A 17,260-nucleotide genomic window follows, 5' to 3' on the forward strand; every position below is an offset into this window, starting at 1 on the left:
TATCTCTGGATGTTGCCTATATATTAAAGATAATTTATCTAACATACTAAATACACTGGGATCTTATAGAGGACTGTTTTTCTGACTACTTTTCAGTATTTTTATTACCAGTTTTAATATTTTGTATTTATATTTGATATCAATTATATGTAAGGGCAATAAATTGTATTTTTACATACCCTATGCTTTGCGCTCTCTCTACTTTGGTCATCTCTGTTTGAACTTTCTGGCAGATCCAGATCCTGCTGTGTGAGATCTGCAGCATAGTGTCATCACACTAGGGTCTTTATAGTGTCCATATGTTGTCTTTGTTTATTTGAATTCATTGTAAAGGTCCTTTCACACCACAGCTCTAAAGTACATTTGACTGCAGTCAAACCACACTCATTTGCCTGCAGAGTGCACTGAAAATAGAGCGGACATCAAGACCATTGATCCCAATGCCTGTCCACTAAACCCAGTTCATACAATAGTGTGCAGTAAAATCCAATGTGCCAGGATGCTGCATATTAAAGCTTGCTGGTATAGAAGGAGGGGGGGGGGGGGGGGGAAGAGGCATGCTTACTTTAGGCTCAATGATATCTGTTCTATTTTTAGTGCAAGCATGCAGTCAGGTCAAACCACCATGCTTGCAAAGTGCATTATATATATCTATACACGTTTTTTTAGTTGCATGTAATATTGTGAACTCCTGGAACGTGTCCCATCGAGCACATGCAGCAAAGTTTGAGAAACAATGAAATAGAAAAAGGGGCTCCTCCCAAAATACACATCCCATTATGAAATATGTCCATGTCTGAAATGCATCTATATATTATTTTGAATGATAGCAGCATTTTCACATAACGTAAATTTGTATATAGATTTCAGTGAGTCTTTAGCATACAGCAAAACATTATTTTTATGCTGTACCATGAAGGAACCGTGGAGCAGAAATCCTCTAGAAAACAGAATCCCTAAATCCCGCCAGTATACCCTTACCGATCTCTATGTGCTTCGCATCCCCATTTTCGGTCTGAGAGTTTAATAAATCAGAGATCAAAACCTCCATTGATTTGTAATTTTCTCCTGTATTTTCTATTCGTTTTAACATGAGTTTCTTAATTTCTTCCAGATGAAATCCCATTTGCTGTGCATTAATCACCAAAGAGTTCTTCATTAATTCACTGTCTAGAGAGAGATGCATTTCTGTTAATTGCCTGACAAAGGAATGGTCAGATAAAAAAAATGCATAATTGTAAAGAAAAATATATATGACTCTATCCAGGCTTACCCACAAGCGCAACTTTCCACTGCCTGACTAATGCACAGGGTCACTGCTGGACTGACAGTCTCATATGTTGCAACTGATAATGATCATGGGGCATTTTGGCGATTCTGACAAATACATTTAATATGCCTTTTTACTATTAAGAAACACTCAAATGCTAGCTGGAATGTAGAGGGTGTAGGCTCGTTCACATGTAGGTGCTGGGAAAACGGGACCAAAGACAGCCTGTGGTTACAGTGGAGACATCATGAACTGTTTAATTGAGTTCCTGGCACTCTGATGATGGCAAACAGTGTTTTAACTGAATAATTTAGGCTTCACTTGACAAAGCATTGCATCACTAGGCCATCAACGAAAGGTAGACTCAAGGTAGTGAAGTTGGCACCAAGTCTTGCCAGTATCATATCCATTTACTCAGCTATATCAATTTCTATTAAATATAATTTAAACTGAATGTGTGAGTTTGTTAATAGCCAAAAGGAGAGGCGTGCAAAGAAACAGTCTTCTCATAGTTCTAAATAAATTATAAAACAAATGGAAAAATATGTGGTGGGAACAGTTTATAACCTCTTTAGAGCCCTGTCGTTCATTCAAGCCGGTCAGAGGTCATTGTGAGCTGGACTTTTCATAGTATTGCTGTATTTTTCCTCTGAAGAAATTACTATTTAGGTAATGAATCACGTCAGCGTAAAGATCTACACACTGTTCTACTAAATTGGAAGTTCATTTTGTTTTTATTCATTTTAATGACTGACCGAGACCTTTAGAAAAAAAAAATCACTTGCAGAAAGTGTGCAAGGAGTTCTAATTACGGAATTACAAACATCAATTGTGTGAAGTGGCCCAAATATCCTTTGTATTGTCCACATATTTGAAGGAAACAAAACATAACATTTGCAGACTGGAACAGTACTAATGACGTGCCACAGCAAGCGGCCTGATGGATTAACTGCATGTCAGGTAATACAAGTTCTTCATTAAAGTGCAATATCTAACTGGAATTGGATTATTATATTTTATTTAAGTACTTGGATGACTCATCACAAAATGTGCACCTTTGGATAATATTGAAAGACTTCATTTTATCCATTTACATCAGCACGCCATGATTTTCCTTAAGAGTCTCTACATGTCATTTTCTTAGTTGAACTCTCATTAGTGATCTTGGAGATCAAAGGAGTTCTTGAGTTTTATCATTTTTCAAAGTTATTGGAACAGCGTTGTTATTACAACTTACACTTGTTTGTGTTTTTCAACTTGAGCTTACATTTAGTCATTTTTTTTTTTTTTAAGTGTGTTATATGTGTATTTTTAAGATACCCTTTCATCTATTTAGATGTGATACTGTTTATCTATAAATATATGTTATCTAATATACCTTTTCAGCATTGTATTTTGCATGATTATATTTTGACCAGTTGCAGCGCTGTAACTGTTCTTTGCTTACAGTTTGCCTCATTGAGTGGGGCCTCACACACCCCATATTACAGCTGCACTACTGATCAAATTTAAAATTTTAATTTTATCACTATACTTTTATATAATCATTTTATCATTCAATTAGACCTATGGTGTGCCAAATAGATCTTTTTCTTTGCTGTATTAATATTTTCCACCTTGTTTTCTCTAAATAATCTAAAATGTGCTTGTGTAAACTAACAACAACAAAGTAATTTCAAAGTTATTCCAATCAAAACAGATACATCTTGCCAAAAGCATATAGCTAGCTCGTGACAATTATGAATTGGAGAAGTTTAGTTCCTGGCGATAAGCTCACTAGAAATTATTTTTCATGCAAGATAAGGCCTGGACTGTGACAGCACTTGGGTGTCAGTTTGCATGATCTTCTAATATGATAAAAATGCCTGCATTCCCGGCATAACCGATTGCTAAAGAAAGCCATGTACGCTGTGGTATACTCAAAATGGCTTTTACTAGCCAGGGACGGATATCAGGGGACTGTTTAACAGCTATATAAATCAGGTTTTAGACATCATTTTACCTGTATACGGTAAAAGTAATCATTGGCATGCATAAATAAAATTATGTATAATAAAGTTACAGTTACCTTCAGGTAAAGCAGGTGGTATGTCAGTAGTACTTGCCTAAAAGAAGAATTAAAAAAAAAAAAGAAAAAAAAAGACAAAACGAAATACAAAATAAATAATAATTTAAAACATCAGACTAACAGAACTGAATACAGTTCATTCATGATAAACCAGTCGTGGGCAACATGCCCTCTCAGGCCGCCAGTGTCCCACCAAGCCTTCACCTGTGCCCTGCCCCCCCTCACCCCCCAAGTCGGCTGCTTCTAATCTTATCAGAACAGAGGCAGCCAACTTCTGCATCAGGAGACCTCCTCTGCACAGTGCAGGGAGACCACACGGCATACCCGTTGTAGGAGGGAGTGCAGTGTGCTCTCCTTCTGTGCAGTCCATTTAAAGACTGAAGGCAATGCAGGTCCAGCTATTTCACGTTGCCCCTCACTGTGAAAAACTGATGGAAGTTTTGAAGGCTTCCCTACTTAAACTTGAAAGTTCGAGTGGGAGGTTGATCAAATATGTTTATTAAGTTTGAGGGACCCTGCAGTATTCCAGTACAGAAAACACTTTACTATACTGCTAGTTTGGCCACAAATTCCTTAGGTTTTTGAATTTTTTTATATTAATTCAAAATAGGGTATAAATATGATAAATTGTGTACATTTTCAATCAGGAATAACCAGCTATTGAGGGGGGGGAAGAGCTGATCAAATCTCTCCCCTGACAAACGCAATGCTATTGAAAAAATAAACGCCTAACTTCTATCTTAAATAACTCCCACACATGGCTATTGCACATAATTTATCATTTACAGATGAAGAATCCAAAAGCAAACAAGGGTAAAATAGTATTTTGATACTTACGTTAAACCCAATTCTCAGATTTTATTTAGGGACACTGCTACCTTGAAAGCACAGAGGGCTTGTGCTAGAGTAGGTACTTAATGGATAATCAGTTTTTATTTTTTAAACTAAGAAAGCCCTATAATATACAACTGAAAGACCAATCAAACAAGATAACGCTCAATCGGAACAACACTCAACCTCAAACAGAGCATAAAAAGGGGTGGGAATGTAGTATACTCCAAATAGAATCAGAGAACATAAGTATAAAAATAATTTTTTCTCTTTCTTACATTTTAGAAAACACAGCTTCATGGTACATTCTAAAACTGCCCCCCTAGGGGGATGGTAAGTTCAGACACAGCTGTGCCCAAGACTTTCAGTCCAAAGCTAGCTTCTTTGGATGCAAATACATAGAAAGGTAGAATTTTGTAAATGTATGGACAGAGGACCAGGTTGCTGACTGATACAATTTGTCAACCGAAGTGCCATGCCGCACCGCCCAGAAAGCAATCACCGATCTGGTAGAGGGATGCAATGTTTTAAATAACTGGTTTCCCATGGAAATATTGTTACAGTTACCAGAAGCCTTCTACCAGTCTGGGTTAGCACTGACCTTCCTAAGGCATGGAGTCTAACGAACACCCCAGTCTTCACCAAGAACCCCCGCAAGACAGGATGGATTTTGCTGATGGAGGACCCTAGAGGTTGGTCTCCAGACATGGAAGAGAAGTGACGGAGGGTAGCAACAGTAGCGAGTCAGAACCAGGAATACAAATCCGGAAGAGAGTGCTGGACAGTAGCAGCTAGTAGCAAAGTAGACAGGAGATTCCAAAGCCGTAGTCAATAAGGAAGAGCCAGGACTGGTACACAGGAGAAGCGCAACACCAAAGGGAAGCCCAGAAAACTAGTCAGAGGTAATGCCAGAACTGGTACACAGGAGCCTAGCAGCACGAGGAATATCTAGAAGCAGGGTCAGACAAAACCAAGGTCATACACAGGCAGCCAGAATGAATGCAGAAATTAGAGATACGGGAGCCAGCCGCTGAGGTAGTGAACCTGTTGCTCTGACACAGGCAGAGTCACAGCATTCCTGATATAGGAGAGGGGAAGTAAAATTTCCCGTCCCTGTGTAACATGACCGCAGCTGTGCGCCGCCCGGATGTACAGAGCGGCAGCTGAGATTGGGAACAGGAGCGAGGACCAGGAAAGTCTCTTACAGATATAAGTTTATCGGAACATAGCTTTAATTAATCTGGCAACTGTTTGTTGCTGGCTAGTCTCTCCTTAGTGTGTCAAAAAGAACCAGAAGGCTTTGCGATGTCTTATGCTAGGATGATATTCTATTTACTTAATTCCGGAGGGCTCTGACCACATTCAGCAGATGGAGAGTGTCTTCAACTCCCAAAGCCAATTGTTGTTGTCAGGCAGGGATACCGATATCTTTGGGCTAGAACAAATGCTTGGTTCACAGGACAGCTCTGTCAGTGTAAAAAAAACAAAAAAAAACAAACCAGGAATAGTGACCTGAAAAACAGGGAGCCAATTCGGACACCCTTCTTGGCGCAGCAATAGGCAGTAACAATGGCACTTTCCAAGTAAGGAATTTGCCATCAACGGATATGAAAGGCTTGAATGGCAGTCGCTGTAATGCCAAGTAGACTAAGTTTAGGTTCCATGGAGCTATTGGTGAAATATAAGGCAGTTGAATGTGTAGAACCCTCAGTGAAAAAGCCCGAAACTCAGGCTTAACACCCAACAATGCCTTTCAAAAGAAGAGAGGGCCAAAATCTTAACAGAAGCCAATTTCAGTCAACTGGCCATCTTGTAAAAAAACAAGTCACTTAATTCTTCCATCTTGGCGCAAGAGCAGGGGAAACAGCATTGAAGGAGTCTGTTCCAACATCTGTCATCCTGCTCCTGCATACCGCGGTGCCTACAGTAACGCTAACAGTATATAAATTAACCCTTGTAAAAGAGCTCTACTCCATGGGCACTTTATTTAAAAAAAAAAAAAAAGCAATTGGTGGAAGAATATAGAAAGGGGTGGGGCTTAAAATTCTAACACGTTTCACAGATTCAAATGAAGTGTCTGCACCGGCACAAGCCCATCTGAGCCCACAAGCTAGCAGTGTCACCAAACGTGGAAAAAAGAAAATTAAATTTAGGCTTTAATGTTCCTTAAAGAGATCACATCAGCATTTAAGGTTTGGTCAAATGGAAAAATAAAAACCCTCAAAGTTCGCTATAAACTGTTAGTCAACACACACAGGATACCGGTATGAAAGCAGGCTCAGCAATAGATGGAAGATACATTTTATAAAATGGAAACCAGTTAGACACCTGTATTTATTGGTTAAATTTTACTCAACAATGAAGGGTTTGTAAAAAGTGGTATGACCACATCACGCCCTAGGGAGGTGTGGAATTTGATTGCTCACAGAAAAGTACAATTGTCACAGGCAGAGTGCAAAGAACAGACTGTTCTCTTTGTTAGGAATTGAAATTATTTATAAAAGTTAAATAAAAAAAATAAATAAAACTTACCAGTTTGTTTGGCAGAGTTCTGTTCAACTGTACATTATTAATAAAGTGTTGCCCTTTTTCATCAACTAGAAATTTGCATCTGCAGTAACAAGAAAAAAAAAACACAAGTTGCTTGAGCATATTTATGGTCAGCGGAAAATAAAACATATCAGTAAAACCCTCTCGTTACCAAAAGACAAATATTTTACACATAGCAGTACATACAGACTTGCTCTGGTAGCCCAGGCCCCAAATAATGTCGCGAGTAGTTACTTCATTCAATTCTTGCTCACTAGATTATGAATTTTGTGTTCATGCAATATGGAAGTATGTATTTTTTGCATCATCGCAGATCCACTTGGAGGCCAGAATTGTGCAAATGGGTGGAGGAGGAGTCTTGAGAGACAAGGATCAGGGTTACTTTAGAAGACTTCTCCTATACATACACAATACGGTCAAGTACGGTTTGTTCCAGGTAATATATCTAATAAGGTATGTCCCCACATTGTACATTTAAACAGTGAATCAGCGCTGGCACAAAATCAATAATCCCCAAGCCCTTACCTCTTTTCATCAGCAACGCAACACTGCAAAATCCTCTGAAAGGGCTTGTTTGGGTAAGCCAGGATTGTCTATGAAGTTATTATGTAGATCAATTGTGTGTCTTACCCTGGATACCACCTGGCATGCAATTCCCATGGATCATCTTTTACTTTCCAATCTTTTAATTCCCCTCCACAATAAAAGCATCTTGTTGCATCATTTCCACCTATAGTACAGAGACAATATGTTAATATTGTGAAAAACTGTATATTTTACATCAACTTTTGTATCTAGTGATTGCCTCTTGCCCTGCACATGGGACTTTCTAAAAACCACCAGTCTGCCCTAAATTCTAGCATGTACAAATATATGCCCAACACCGTGAATAAAGGAGAAATAAAACAGTGCAGTGTTTTCCCCAGACAATTTTGCCAGCCGGGTGGAATTAAGCAGCTGGGTGGGGGCAGTTGCAATACTAATGAAAAATGTTGGAGGTAATTGCCTACGCCAGCTAGGATTGGTCAGACTGGTGGTCAGTGATCTAACACACACTGCTGGCTGCAGTGCTCACATAGTGCCTTCTCTAATTGGAGAAACAATGTTTTATTCTATTATAATAGGACTCTGTTTGGCTCCAAGAGCCGGGTGGAGCACCCGGGAAATAGGCGCTGGAGAGAACACTACAGTGTCTCATTTAGAGTTGGCTGTACATATGTTTTGCTATTTTTCCCATAAGATACACATGCATGCCCATCAAAAATGCATATACCCATTGTGTATTGCAGTCTTGCTTTCCTGATGCCTGGAAAGGAGGAATGGGGCAAGCAAAAAGTTTACTGAGTACAGTAAAGGCGTGTTCACTTGAGAAACAACTAGACGTGGACTTCATTTAGGAGGCGTAACTCTTGCCGGTTCAATGATGATAACTATCAGAAGTTCTAGCTAGCTGCTGGCTGATTGCGTATTGACCACTCTAGCTGACTGTACTTAATTCATTAGCGTTGTTACATCTGATGTACACCTAGCATAAATTCAGTGTTTTAGCAGGATGCATCTTGAGATGGGTCCAACCCAATATGTGCATGTAAAGAAGCATTTTTCCATGAGTCGTTTCCCCATTTACATTCTGAGTGTATATGCATCCACCTACAAAGGAGGCCCACAATATTTAAAATTTGTAAGAAATGATTATAACTTGTTTGTTAATCCTTACTTATTTCTAGATTAACAATTTATTTTGGCTAGTATGTGGAGATTAGTGGCATCCAATGTGTGGCCATCAGAGTTCCAACTTAAAAAAAGTCTATGTGGGGATGTTGCTTATTGCAACCAATCAGATTCTGGCTGTCATTTTGTATAATGTACTAAATAAATGACAACTAGAATCCGATTGGTTGCTATAGGCAACATCTCCACTTTTTCAATCCCGCAGTTTAGTAAATATACCCCCATGTCTCCACTTAAAACACACCTCTCTAGTACATATATAATTGGTATGAGCCAAACTGTTAAAAATGCTAGCTATCTGGATGTTAATGCATATTTGCATGCTTACTATTTAGCGGTTATATAACAAGAATTGCCATCAACAACAGCTATGCCTGTTTCAATCAGACGCACCAGACTAGTATACGGGAGAAGAAAACCAACTAGCCATGTGGATCTGTCATTCACAGACAGGAACACAAGTCCCTCAAATTTGTGTACATAACTAAATTGCTCCTGTACTCTTGTTTTACTAGTATACAGAATAGCATGGGGGCTACTGGAGTGTTTTACGGACTGGGTGGAATGTGAGAACAGCACACCACATGTAAGTAAAAATCTGGATTCAATTGTTAAAAAAGGAATGGCTAACAGCAGCAGCTATAAAACCATGCTTCTTTGATAGCCTTTCTGTTCAAAGGTCTTCATTTCTAGAATTCTTGTACTCCATCATAAAACAATATTTTATCAAATGTCTAGGTGTTTCTGACAAAATAGGAATGAGGAGTTCCAGCAGAATTACAATTTTAGACAATAAACCAGTATATTTGGTACAGGAGAACTGGTGGCTTTAAAAGGTTAATTTGAATGTGGCTTCATCACTTGGACAGCCAACTGCCACCAATTAAATCGTTGGCCAATTAAAACTTCAATCCACATTGTGGCATTCGATCAGATGCTACATCCCGTAGGCCACAAGATCCCCAGATGACAAAATGCACAACTGTAAAGCCACTGAATGAATGTTGTAACACTTGTCAGTGACAGTAATTTATATTACCATTCAGACCATAACATGAAGGCCATTTTTCCATTACTTTGGCAAAAACAAAACTATGAGGAGAGCAGGAGTTGTAGTTAAGGATCCAGTCTCACAGTGGACCACAAAAAAGCCTTCATACCCTCGGCTACATTTTCCAATATTCATAGGATACAATCCATTTAATTTTCTTTGTTCCTGCAAACTCACATTCACAAGCAACAAAAATGTAATTTTTTCAACAAAAATCTCCTCCCTAAACTAGCAGTATAGCTGGTGTCTCCTGGGGATCTTTCAGTTACAAAAATACAGATTGTAGAACACTGAAAATTCTCAAAGCACTGACATGTGAAGAATATATTGGGTGCTTGGCAGGACTTGACCAAAGTCACATTCCAATCAAATGCCACCGATACAATAGGGAATTCAGGGGAGGCATTCCATGGCACATCCCAGGGAACTGAATTTCTCCCAAAGCTTTTTCACCAATTACAGAAATCGTCAATCTACTTATGAACTGAAGTGAAATTTTTACTATGTGCACAAAAGTTATGTTCTCACCAGTACTGTAAAATCCAGCTCTAGCAAGTGTCTCCTTGTTGACTGCATAGGAGTAGTTAGCAAGGCTCTCAAGTCGTGTCTTATATTGACCCATAGCTGGATGTTCAGGAACTTCGGAACCTCTTCGTGTATTGCTAGACAAATTATTGGATTCATAAGCCACATTCCCAACATCTCGACCCAAAACAAAGAAACAGTCAGGAAAGTGTTTGCGATGTTCTGTCCATGCCACATCGCTGGGTTCCCAATTCATCAGTTTTCCTCCACAACAGAAACACTTGACTTGGTCATTACTGCCTGTGTAAAAGAGGCCTGCGTTTGCCAGCTCCTTTGGTGTTAAGCGCACATAACTTGGCCAATTAGTAAATGTCTTAAGTCGTGCTTCCTCAGTACACATATTAATATATCTAGGGTATTTTGGCTCTGATTCATCTACAACTCTTCCAGTCCTTAACAAGAAATCAGCTTGTATTTCTGAACTGGATTTGTGGCTAAAATCATTGGTTGCACAATTATTTACTAGGTGGGGATCTGTATTTTGACTGACAGGTGCGTGAGTTTGTACGCAATCACTTCTCAAGTTAAATGCATTAATGAATTTGCAGTTTGGGGATATTTTTCTATGCTTGCCAATTGCGGTGTCTCCATGTTGCCAGCCTTCGACCATGGCTTTACAGCTGAAGCACTCTACTAGGTCTTTGGTTCCAGTGTAATAGAAGCCAGCACGGGCCAATGCTGGAGCTGAGATGGGACAGCTACTTGGGAAATTGGTAAATGATGAAATTCGATTCGACTCATCAGAGTAGTCCTGGTTCACCTCCATGTCATAAGCTGCATCTGGCGCTTTCGAACAATTACATGTCATTTCCTCTTCAAAGAGAAGTTTATCTACATAAACAACAAAACAAAAAATATATATGCAGATAAGAAAATATATTAATTTGCCTTGCCCATAAAAGTTATATTGTAATAAAAACAATTCATAGAAATCACCTGGAATGCAACTTGTTAATAAAATTAAAAATATGACCATGTTGTACAGTTATAAAAAGAAGCAAACCTCAATCAAGGGAAAAGTGGATATAACAAAATAGTGTATCCTGTGCTGTACTTCTACTGAAGAACATGTATATTTTGAGTCACTAAGGCTTTGTACAGACAGGAGGTACCTATTTAACATGAAAGTTCAAAATATAATGATAGAAAATCCACCTGTACATACATACTTTGACATGAGCTCACTTGCATCAATTTAGAGTGTCAACTGCGTTCAGAACCATTAAACACTTTGTGCAAGGTAAAGTTCTATAGGAACGCTAATTAAGAACATACTATACAATTATAGAAAAAAAAAAAAAAAAAAAGATAGCAAAGTACAAGATTTTGTCTACCCTTAGTCCTTTATCACCATAAAGGAACTATTAGTGATTTTGCCATTTACAGAGAAATGTTTAACATTTCTGCTTCTCAACTGCAAAAAATTTGTCACACAAGGCATGCAAACAAGAAAAAATGTTCACATACTTTGCTGCTCATTTCAAAACTAGGCTAAAGAAAACATTTAGTACATATTTTGGAATACCCCATGTCTCTGGCAAAACATCCCTTTCCAAGAGGTGGGGCACTTTAACCTCTTCATGAGCAAGGTATGATCATGTTATTGGACTTGTTAAGCCCACTCATTGTTCAAAGCCATTGTAGTACTAACAGGACAGAGTCATCAAGAAACAAAAGAGATGTGATCATTACAAAAATTAAGATAAAACACTTTTAATAAGCCAGGATACACGGTGAAATGAAAGCCCATTGTCGTTTTCCATATATTACTAACATATCATCTCTCGATAAAAAGTGTTGCAGTTACAAGGAACAACTACTATCGACTCTTCCCCACCGCTATTCATGACATTATGGACGAGCAGCTACCACACTATATAGAGTATAGATATTGTGAGACAAGCTCCATAATGAGTAGAGCTACTATTTAAAAAGTAGACTACTCACACAGGACAAGGGAAGATTGCACGCAGTGCGCTCTGAGTTTTTTTACACTCTCCTTAAAGCATTACCTTAGCTTATTCGCTTTCTGCCTACTATACAGTACCACAATATACAAATCTCTCTGACGGATCTTGTTTTAATTGTCCTTCCACATTCATGGTACAGTCATCGTCATTTATTTATATAGCGCCACTAATTCCGCAGCGCTGTACAGAGAGCTCACTCACATCAGTCCCTACCCCATTGGGGCTTACAGTCTGAATTCCCTAACATACACACAGACTATGGTCAATTTGTTAGTAGCCAATTAACCTACCAGTATGTTATTGGAGTGTGGGAGGAAATCGGAGCACCCGGAGGAAACCCACACAAACACGGGAGAACATACAAACTCCTCACAGATACGGCCATGGTCAGGAATTGAACTCATGACCCCAGTGCTGTAAGGCAGAAGTGCTAAGCACTGCACCACCATGCTGCCCCGAATAATATCAATAATGTGCCATGTACATTACAAGTCCCTGGTCATGAATCAATAACAATAATGTACCATGTACATTATTAGACAAATAGAAGTCCACAAATTGGGACTGTTAGATACAAGTTAGTCTCTTTGCTAATGTATGCAACCAAGTTGCTACAGCAGTAGTTCCAACAACATAAGGTTTTGGCTTGAAAAGCTTTGTTGCATTCTACTCTGATTTTATCTATTTTTGGATTTGCTTCTGTATAATTATACTATATTGATAAATATTTGATTTGCTTTTACATTAAGTTCTTTCATAACCGTCATCAACTGTCCTGTGTATAGCTTAAATCCATACAACATGTAATCCAATAAAACCTCACATAGGAACATAAACTAAATGTACTTTGGATTATTGTGCTCTTTGCTATATTATGACTTAGATGGTTGGAATTCCCCCCTCAAATGTCCCTAGTATTGGCAGCAATAGGAAATATACTTACACAATGGGTCAGCGCAGATATATTTATCACTTAAACATTTAACCGTTAACGCTGCTTTAGCCTGGTGGCTCAGTGGTTAGCACTACTGCCTCACAGTACTGGGGGGGGGTCACAAGTTTAATTCATGACCAGGGACTTATCTGTGTGGGGTTTGTATGTTCTCCCCGTGTTTGCGTGGGTTTCTTCCGGTTACTCTGGTTTCCTCCCACACGTCCCCGAAAAAAACAAAACATACTAGCAGGTTAATTGTCTGCTGACAAAATCAACCCTAGTCTGAGTGTGTTAGGGAATTTAGATTGTAAATACAAATGGCATAGGGACCAATGTGAATGAAACAGACCTGCAGAATTGGTGGTGCTAACTAAATAAATGATAATGAACTAAAACAGATCAACTACGGTCAATGATGCAACAGACTTTTTGGACTTGTTCAGACTTTATGTATTATGCCTTTCAAATAGTAAACAATCAGAGCATAAACTATAATTACAGCTTGCGGTGGCAATCCAAGACCATAGCAAACCTGAAATTCCCACAACTAGAGAGGTAGCACATGTTATAAATTTTGGCTGTAACCCAACAGTAACTGCTGAGCCAAAATCTGCCCAAAACGGCGTTTCAGAAAAACAATAAAGTCATCCAAGATAGAGACAACTTATCACACAATATTAAAATATAAAAAAGTTACATCTCCATTTTTACAATAAACTACTAGTGTGTCCTACATTTAAGTAGAAGTGTGTTAGACCAGATCATAAGCATACACTTAATAAAATGATGGGCAAAAATTGGCACAATGGCTGCATGCGGCTAGCCAAAATTTCACCTGCAACACTCAGCTCCTTCCTGTTTTATTGTCATATTTGTTTGTTATAGCACTTGTGTGCTTATATGTTATTGCAGTTATGCCGTCTCTTTCTTTGATGAAATGCATTATTTTCACATATTACTATGATTAAGAGTAATGTGCCTCCCTTTTGAAGGTGGGCCACCATGCAGACCTCAAAGTGTTTCAGTTTGCCCATCACTGACATAATATATATTTGACCAGTGCTTTTTTTTGTAAGAAAAATGGTGTCGGAACTCACATCATGTGGTCAATCACTGTACACACACCCACACACGTCAGTTGTATAACGAAACATAACGGTCACCGCCTGCAGTAAGCTCTCAGCGTGCGACCACATGACCAATCACAAGCTGAGCATCGTCACAAGCAGAGCAGCGACATCACAACCAGCACAAACGAAGTACGCATGCACCAGACTCAACATATAAGCAGCCCGCATGCACCGTTTTAATAATTTTGCCACCAACCTGCTATGCTCGACAGGGCGATTCAAGTCCACGTGGACCAAACATCAAATGTTCAAAAGTTACTTTTAAAACTTGGAAAATACGTCGAAAAAAGGTGCTGTAACTCAGTTCTGTGAGTTCTTTTACAAAAAAAGCACTGTATTTGACCATATTCAGCACCTAGATATTTACACTCTATCTACATGACAGGGTTAACAGCTGTCAATAAATTTGTCGGTGAGTAAAAAAAAAAAATGAAGTAACATTTTCATTTATCACTAAACAAAAAAAAAGTGTCAGTGAAAATTAGGTGCTCTCGCACACTACAATAAAAAGTATTTCAACTATAATTTAGGGATTCGGAAGTGTTGTGAATCCATTACTTACAACCCTAGACACAACTACTTAGTTCTGAACAACTAGTAAACATTGCCAAATAATGTGGTAGAAATGCTTGCCAATAATAATAATAACATTATCAGGAAGAAAATAATTCCAAGGGCTCGCAAACTTTACTGTCAGCAAAAATGTAAGTAGAGAACAGTAAAAAAAAATCTGAAGCAGTCCCGATATTACATTTATACACATATATGAAAATGTTAACTTAGAAACCCTGATAATTATTCTGTTGTTAATGCAGCTTTTATTTTAAGCTTTGGGCAAATTTTGATTTTGCATAATGGTTTAAAGTTCCAGTAATAACAGTAACTAAAAAAAACCCAGATAAATATTTTTTAGTCAAAGATTTTCCAAGTATAGGAAGCCCTGATAGACGTCCATACTCAGTGCCTATGAGATGACAAGCCATACTCTGGTTCATTTCCTGGTAGCAGCACGTAAAGCAGACCTACTGAGACAGACGGCAGCACTAGTCACACCGTCTTATGCTGTGATCAAATAGCATCGGGATAAACAGTCAAATGACGTTCCCAGAGCATTAGGACTTGTATCCGTGACTGTCACCAGACGTTCAATTCGTGGTTTTAACCATTTCACAGCCCAAAACATATCTATAAATATTCCTGCTACACTGGAGTAACGTTAACAGGTACACTGCATTTATAAGGAAACTAATATTTCTCTACTCACCTTGAGCCACATTGAGAACGCACAGAGAGGGCGGGCCCGTGACACTGCAAGTTCATTCACCGGCCCCGCCCCACGTGGGTCAAGATAGACGTGTTTTATAGCAGGAATAATGTTGCGAACTTGTTTAGGGGCCGTAAGTAATGTGGGCGGGCACCTGACTCCGGTAGGAGTAAGAGAACGTCGGCTGTATGTTCACTAAGTGGCGTTGGCAGAAGAAAGCAGAGAGAAGTCTGCATCTAAACCAACGAGAACATTGTTTTTGTTTTGGGTTTTTTTATCTAACAATTGTGACACGGGTTGAAAAATGTGTTTTGGGAATGTGTCAATTTATACATACACAAAATAATGTATAAAGTGCAAAGACCTGCACAAATATACAGTCGAACACAAAAAAATTACAGTTGTACAGCCATAAAAATAATTCACCGCCTAACCCCCTCCAAAAAAAAGCCCCATACGTAAAACAAAACGCATATTACACAAATGAACTACACATAAAATACCAATGTGGTTTGGAAACTGCATGTGTACACAGCTTTATTTGTTTAACTAAGTTCTTTTTATATTAGAAGTATGTGAAGAACAGTTCACACAAATGCGCCACCATAGCATACATCCCAACATTTAGAGTCCCGAAAGCGGGACAAACTAAGTGGGTTCCAAATATTAGTGGCAAATGATTATAACTAGTGCAACTAACAGATATTTTGTTGTTCATAGCAAACCCCTCTCCTCACTAATCGGGACAAACTGTAAGTTGGGCAAGACAGCTCATTGGAATCAGGAAAGTTGGGAAGTATACCATAGCTACACAAATGAAACCACACACATAACGCAACTTGGCCACAAACATACAGGCAAATTCCCCTTTTGATCCACAAATACACCATAGTTGACAACTTTCTGAATCTCCTCTCTGGGAAATCCCAATGGGGAGGGCAAGTGGCTAGTGTGGTGGAGGGCGTGCAAGTATTGCATCATTTGGCCCCATCCCCACAGCAAAATGCTGCAATTGCATCATCAGGCTGTGGAGGTGGATCCAAAATGCTATGATCCTCGAAGAATCGAGGTCTCTATTCCCTGATTGGAGGCTGCAGTCAGCTGAGCTGAAGAAACACTCTGACGCCACAAAAGGAGTCCAGTTGTGGCAGCCAAATTCTCCTAAAACTAGTGCTTAGTTGTCATTCAGTCTGCGAGTGTCTGGTAACAAAGTAACACCAGTAGGAGTAGTCAGTAACTGTCAGTTACTTACGGTGAAAAGGTTACCAAGATAAACTGTGCAGGAAGAACATCCCTCCATTCCTCCTAACTCCATTCAGACTGGGTGGTGAAGTAAGCCCACCCAGACACAGTTTATAATGTTGACACAAGGACACTAGGTGCAATACAGGAAAGCCGGTGAACGGATTAGAGTGTAAGCTCTTATCTGTTGGTGGCAGGTAGAATTTTCAAGCAGTGATGGTTTATTGCTGACAAGGACTTTTACACACCAGTTTGAGGAACTGGTGATCATCAGCAGTTACAAAGGGAAAATGATACTTTGGGATAACCGCAGGTGTTTTTTTGTGAATCAAATCAGGAGAGCAGAGTTATTCAGGAGAGGAATAACTGCAGCCAGGAGAACTCACAGGATGTCTGACTACAACAACATGTCCAGGGCAGACCTCAAGACTCTGTACTGTACCAAGGGCATTGACATCAGCCACTCGCCAAACAGGGTGAAGATGAGAGGCGCTGAGGGAATGGCACCGACAGCATGGAAACTGATGGCGGCAGTGGCCAAGGCAGCGGCCCAGTTGATGATCGGGAGCTAGGTACCCCAGACAGCAGATTTCCCTGCTCAAAAGCCTGCAGAGACCTCTACCCAGCAGACTGT

General features: G+C 39.2%; 1 protein-coding gene across 3 annotated transcripts in view; it reads right to left on the reverse strand.

Annotated features, from left to right (window-relative positions):
- Positions 1-17,260, reverse strand: part of XIAP (X-linked inhibitor of apoptosis) — a 32,399-nt gene that overhangs the window by 7,443 nt on the left and 7,696 nt on the right. Inside the window, exons 1-6 of one of the 3 annotated variants that reach the window (XM_075184371.1) lie at positions 15,385-15,484; positions 10,030-10,917; positions 7,350-7,449; positions 6,702-6,780; positions 3,339-3,375; positions 982-1,170 (exon numbers count right to left, since the gene is read on the reverse strand). In XM_075184371.1, coding sequence (XP_075040472.1) covers positions 982-1,170; positions 3,339-3,375; positions 6,702-6,780; positions 7,350-7,449; positions 10,030-10,894 — 1,270 coding nt within the window. In that variant the 5' untranslated portion in view covers positions 10,895-10,917; positions 15,385-15,484. Of the gene's footprint in view, positions 1-981; positions 1,171-3,338; positions 3,376-6,701; positions 6,781-7,349; positions 7,450-10,029; positions 10,918-15,384; positions 15,485-17,260 lie in introns of those variants that run through there. The other 2 variants (XM_075184370.1, XM_075184372.1) reach the window with 2 other exon arrangements.

Source organism: Mixophyes fleayi, chromosome 9, assembly GCF_038048845.1.
Source record: "Mixophyes fleayi isolate aMixFle1 chromosome 9, aMixFle1.hap1, whole genome shotgun sequence".
Taxonomy (NCBI): Eukaryota; Metazoa; Chordata; class Amphibia; order Anura; family Limnodynastidae; genus Mixophyes; species Mixophyes fleayi.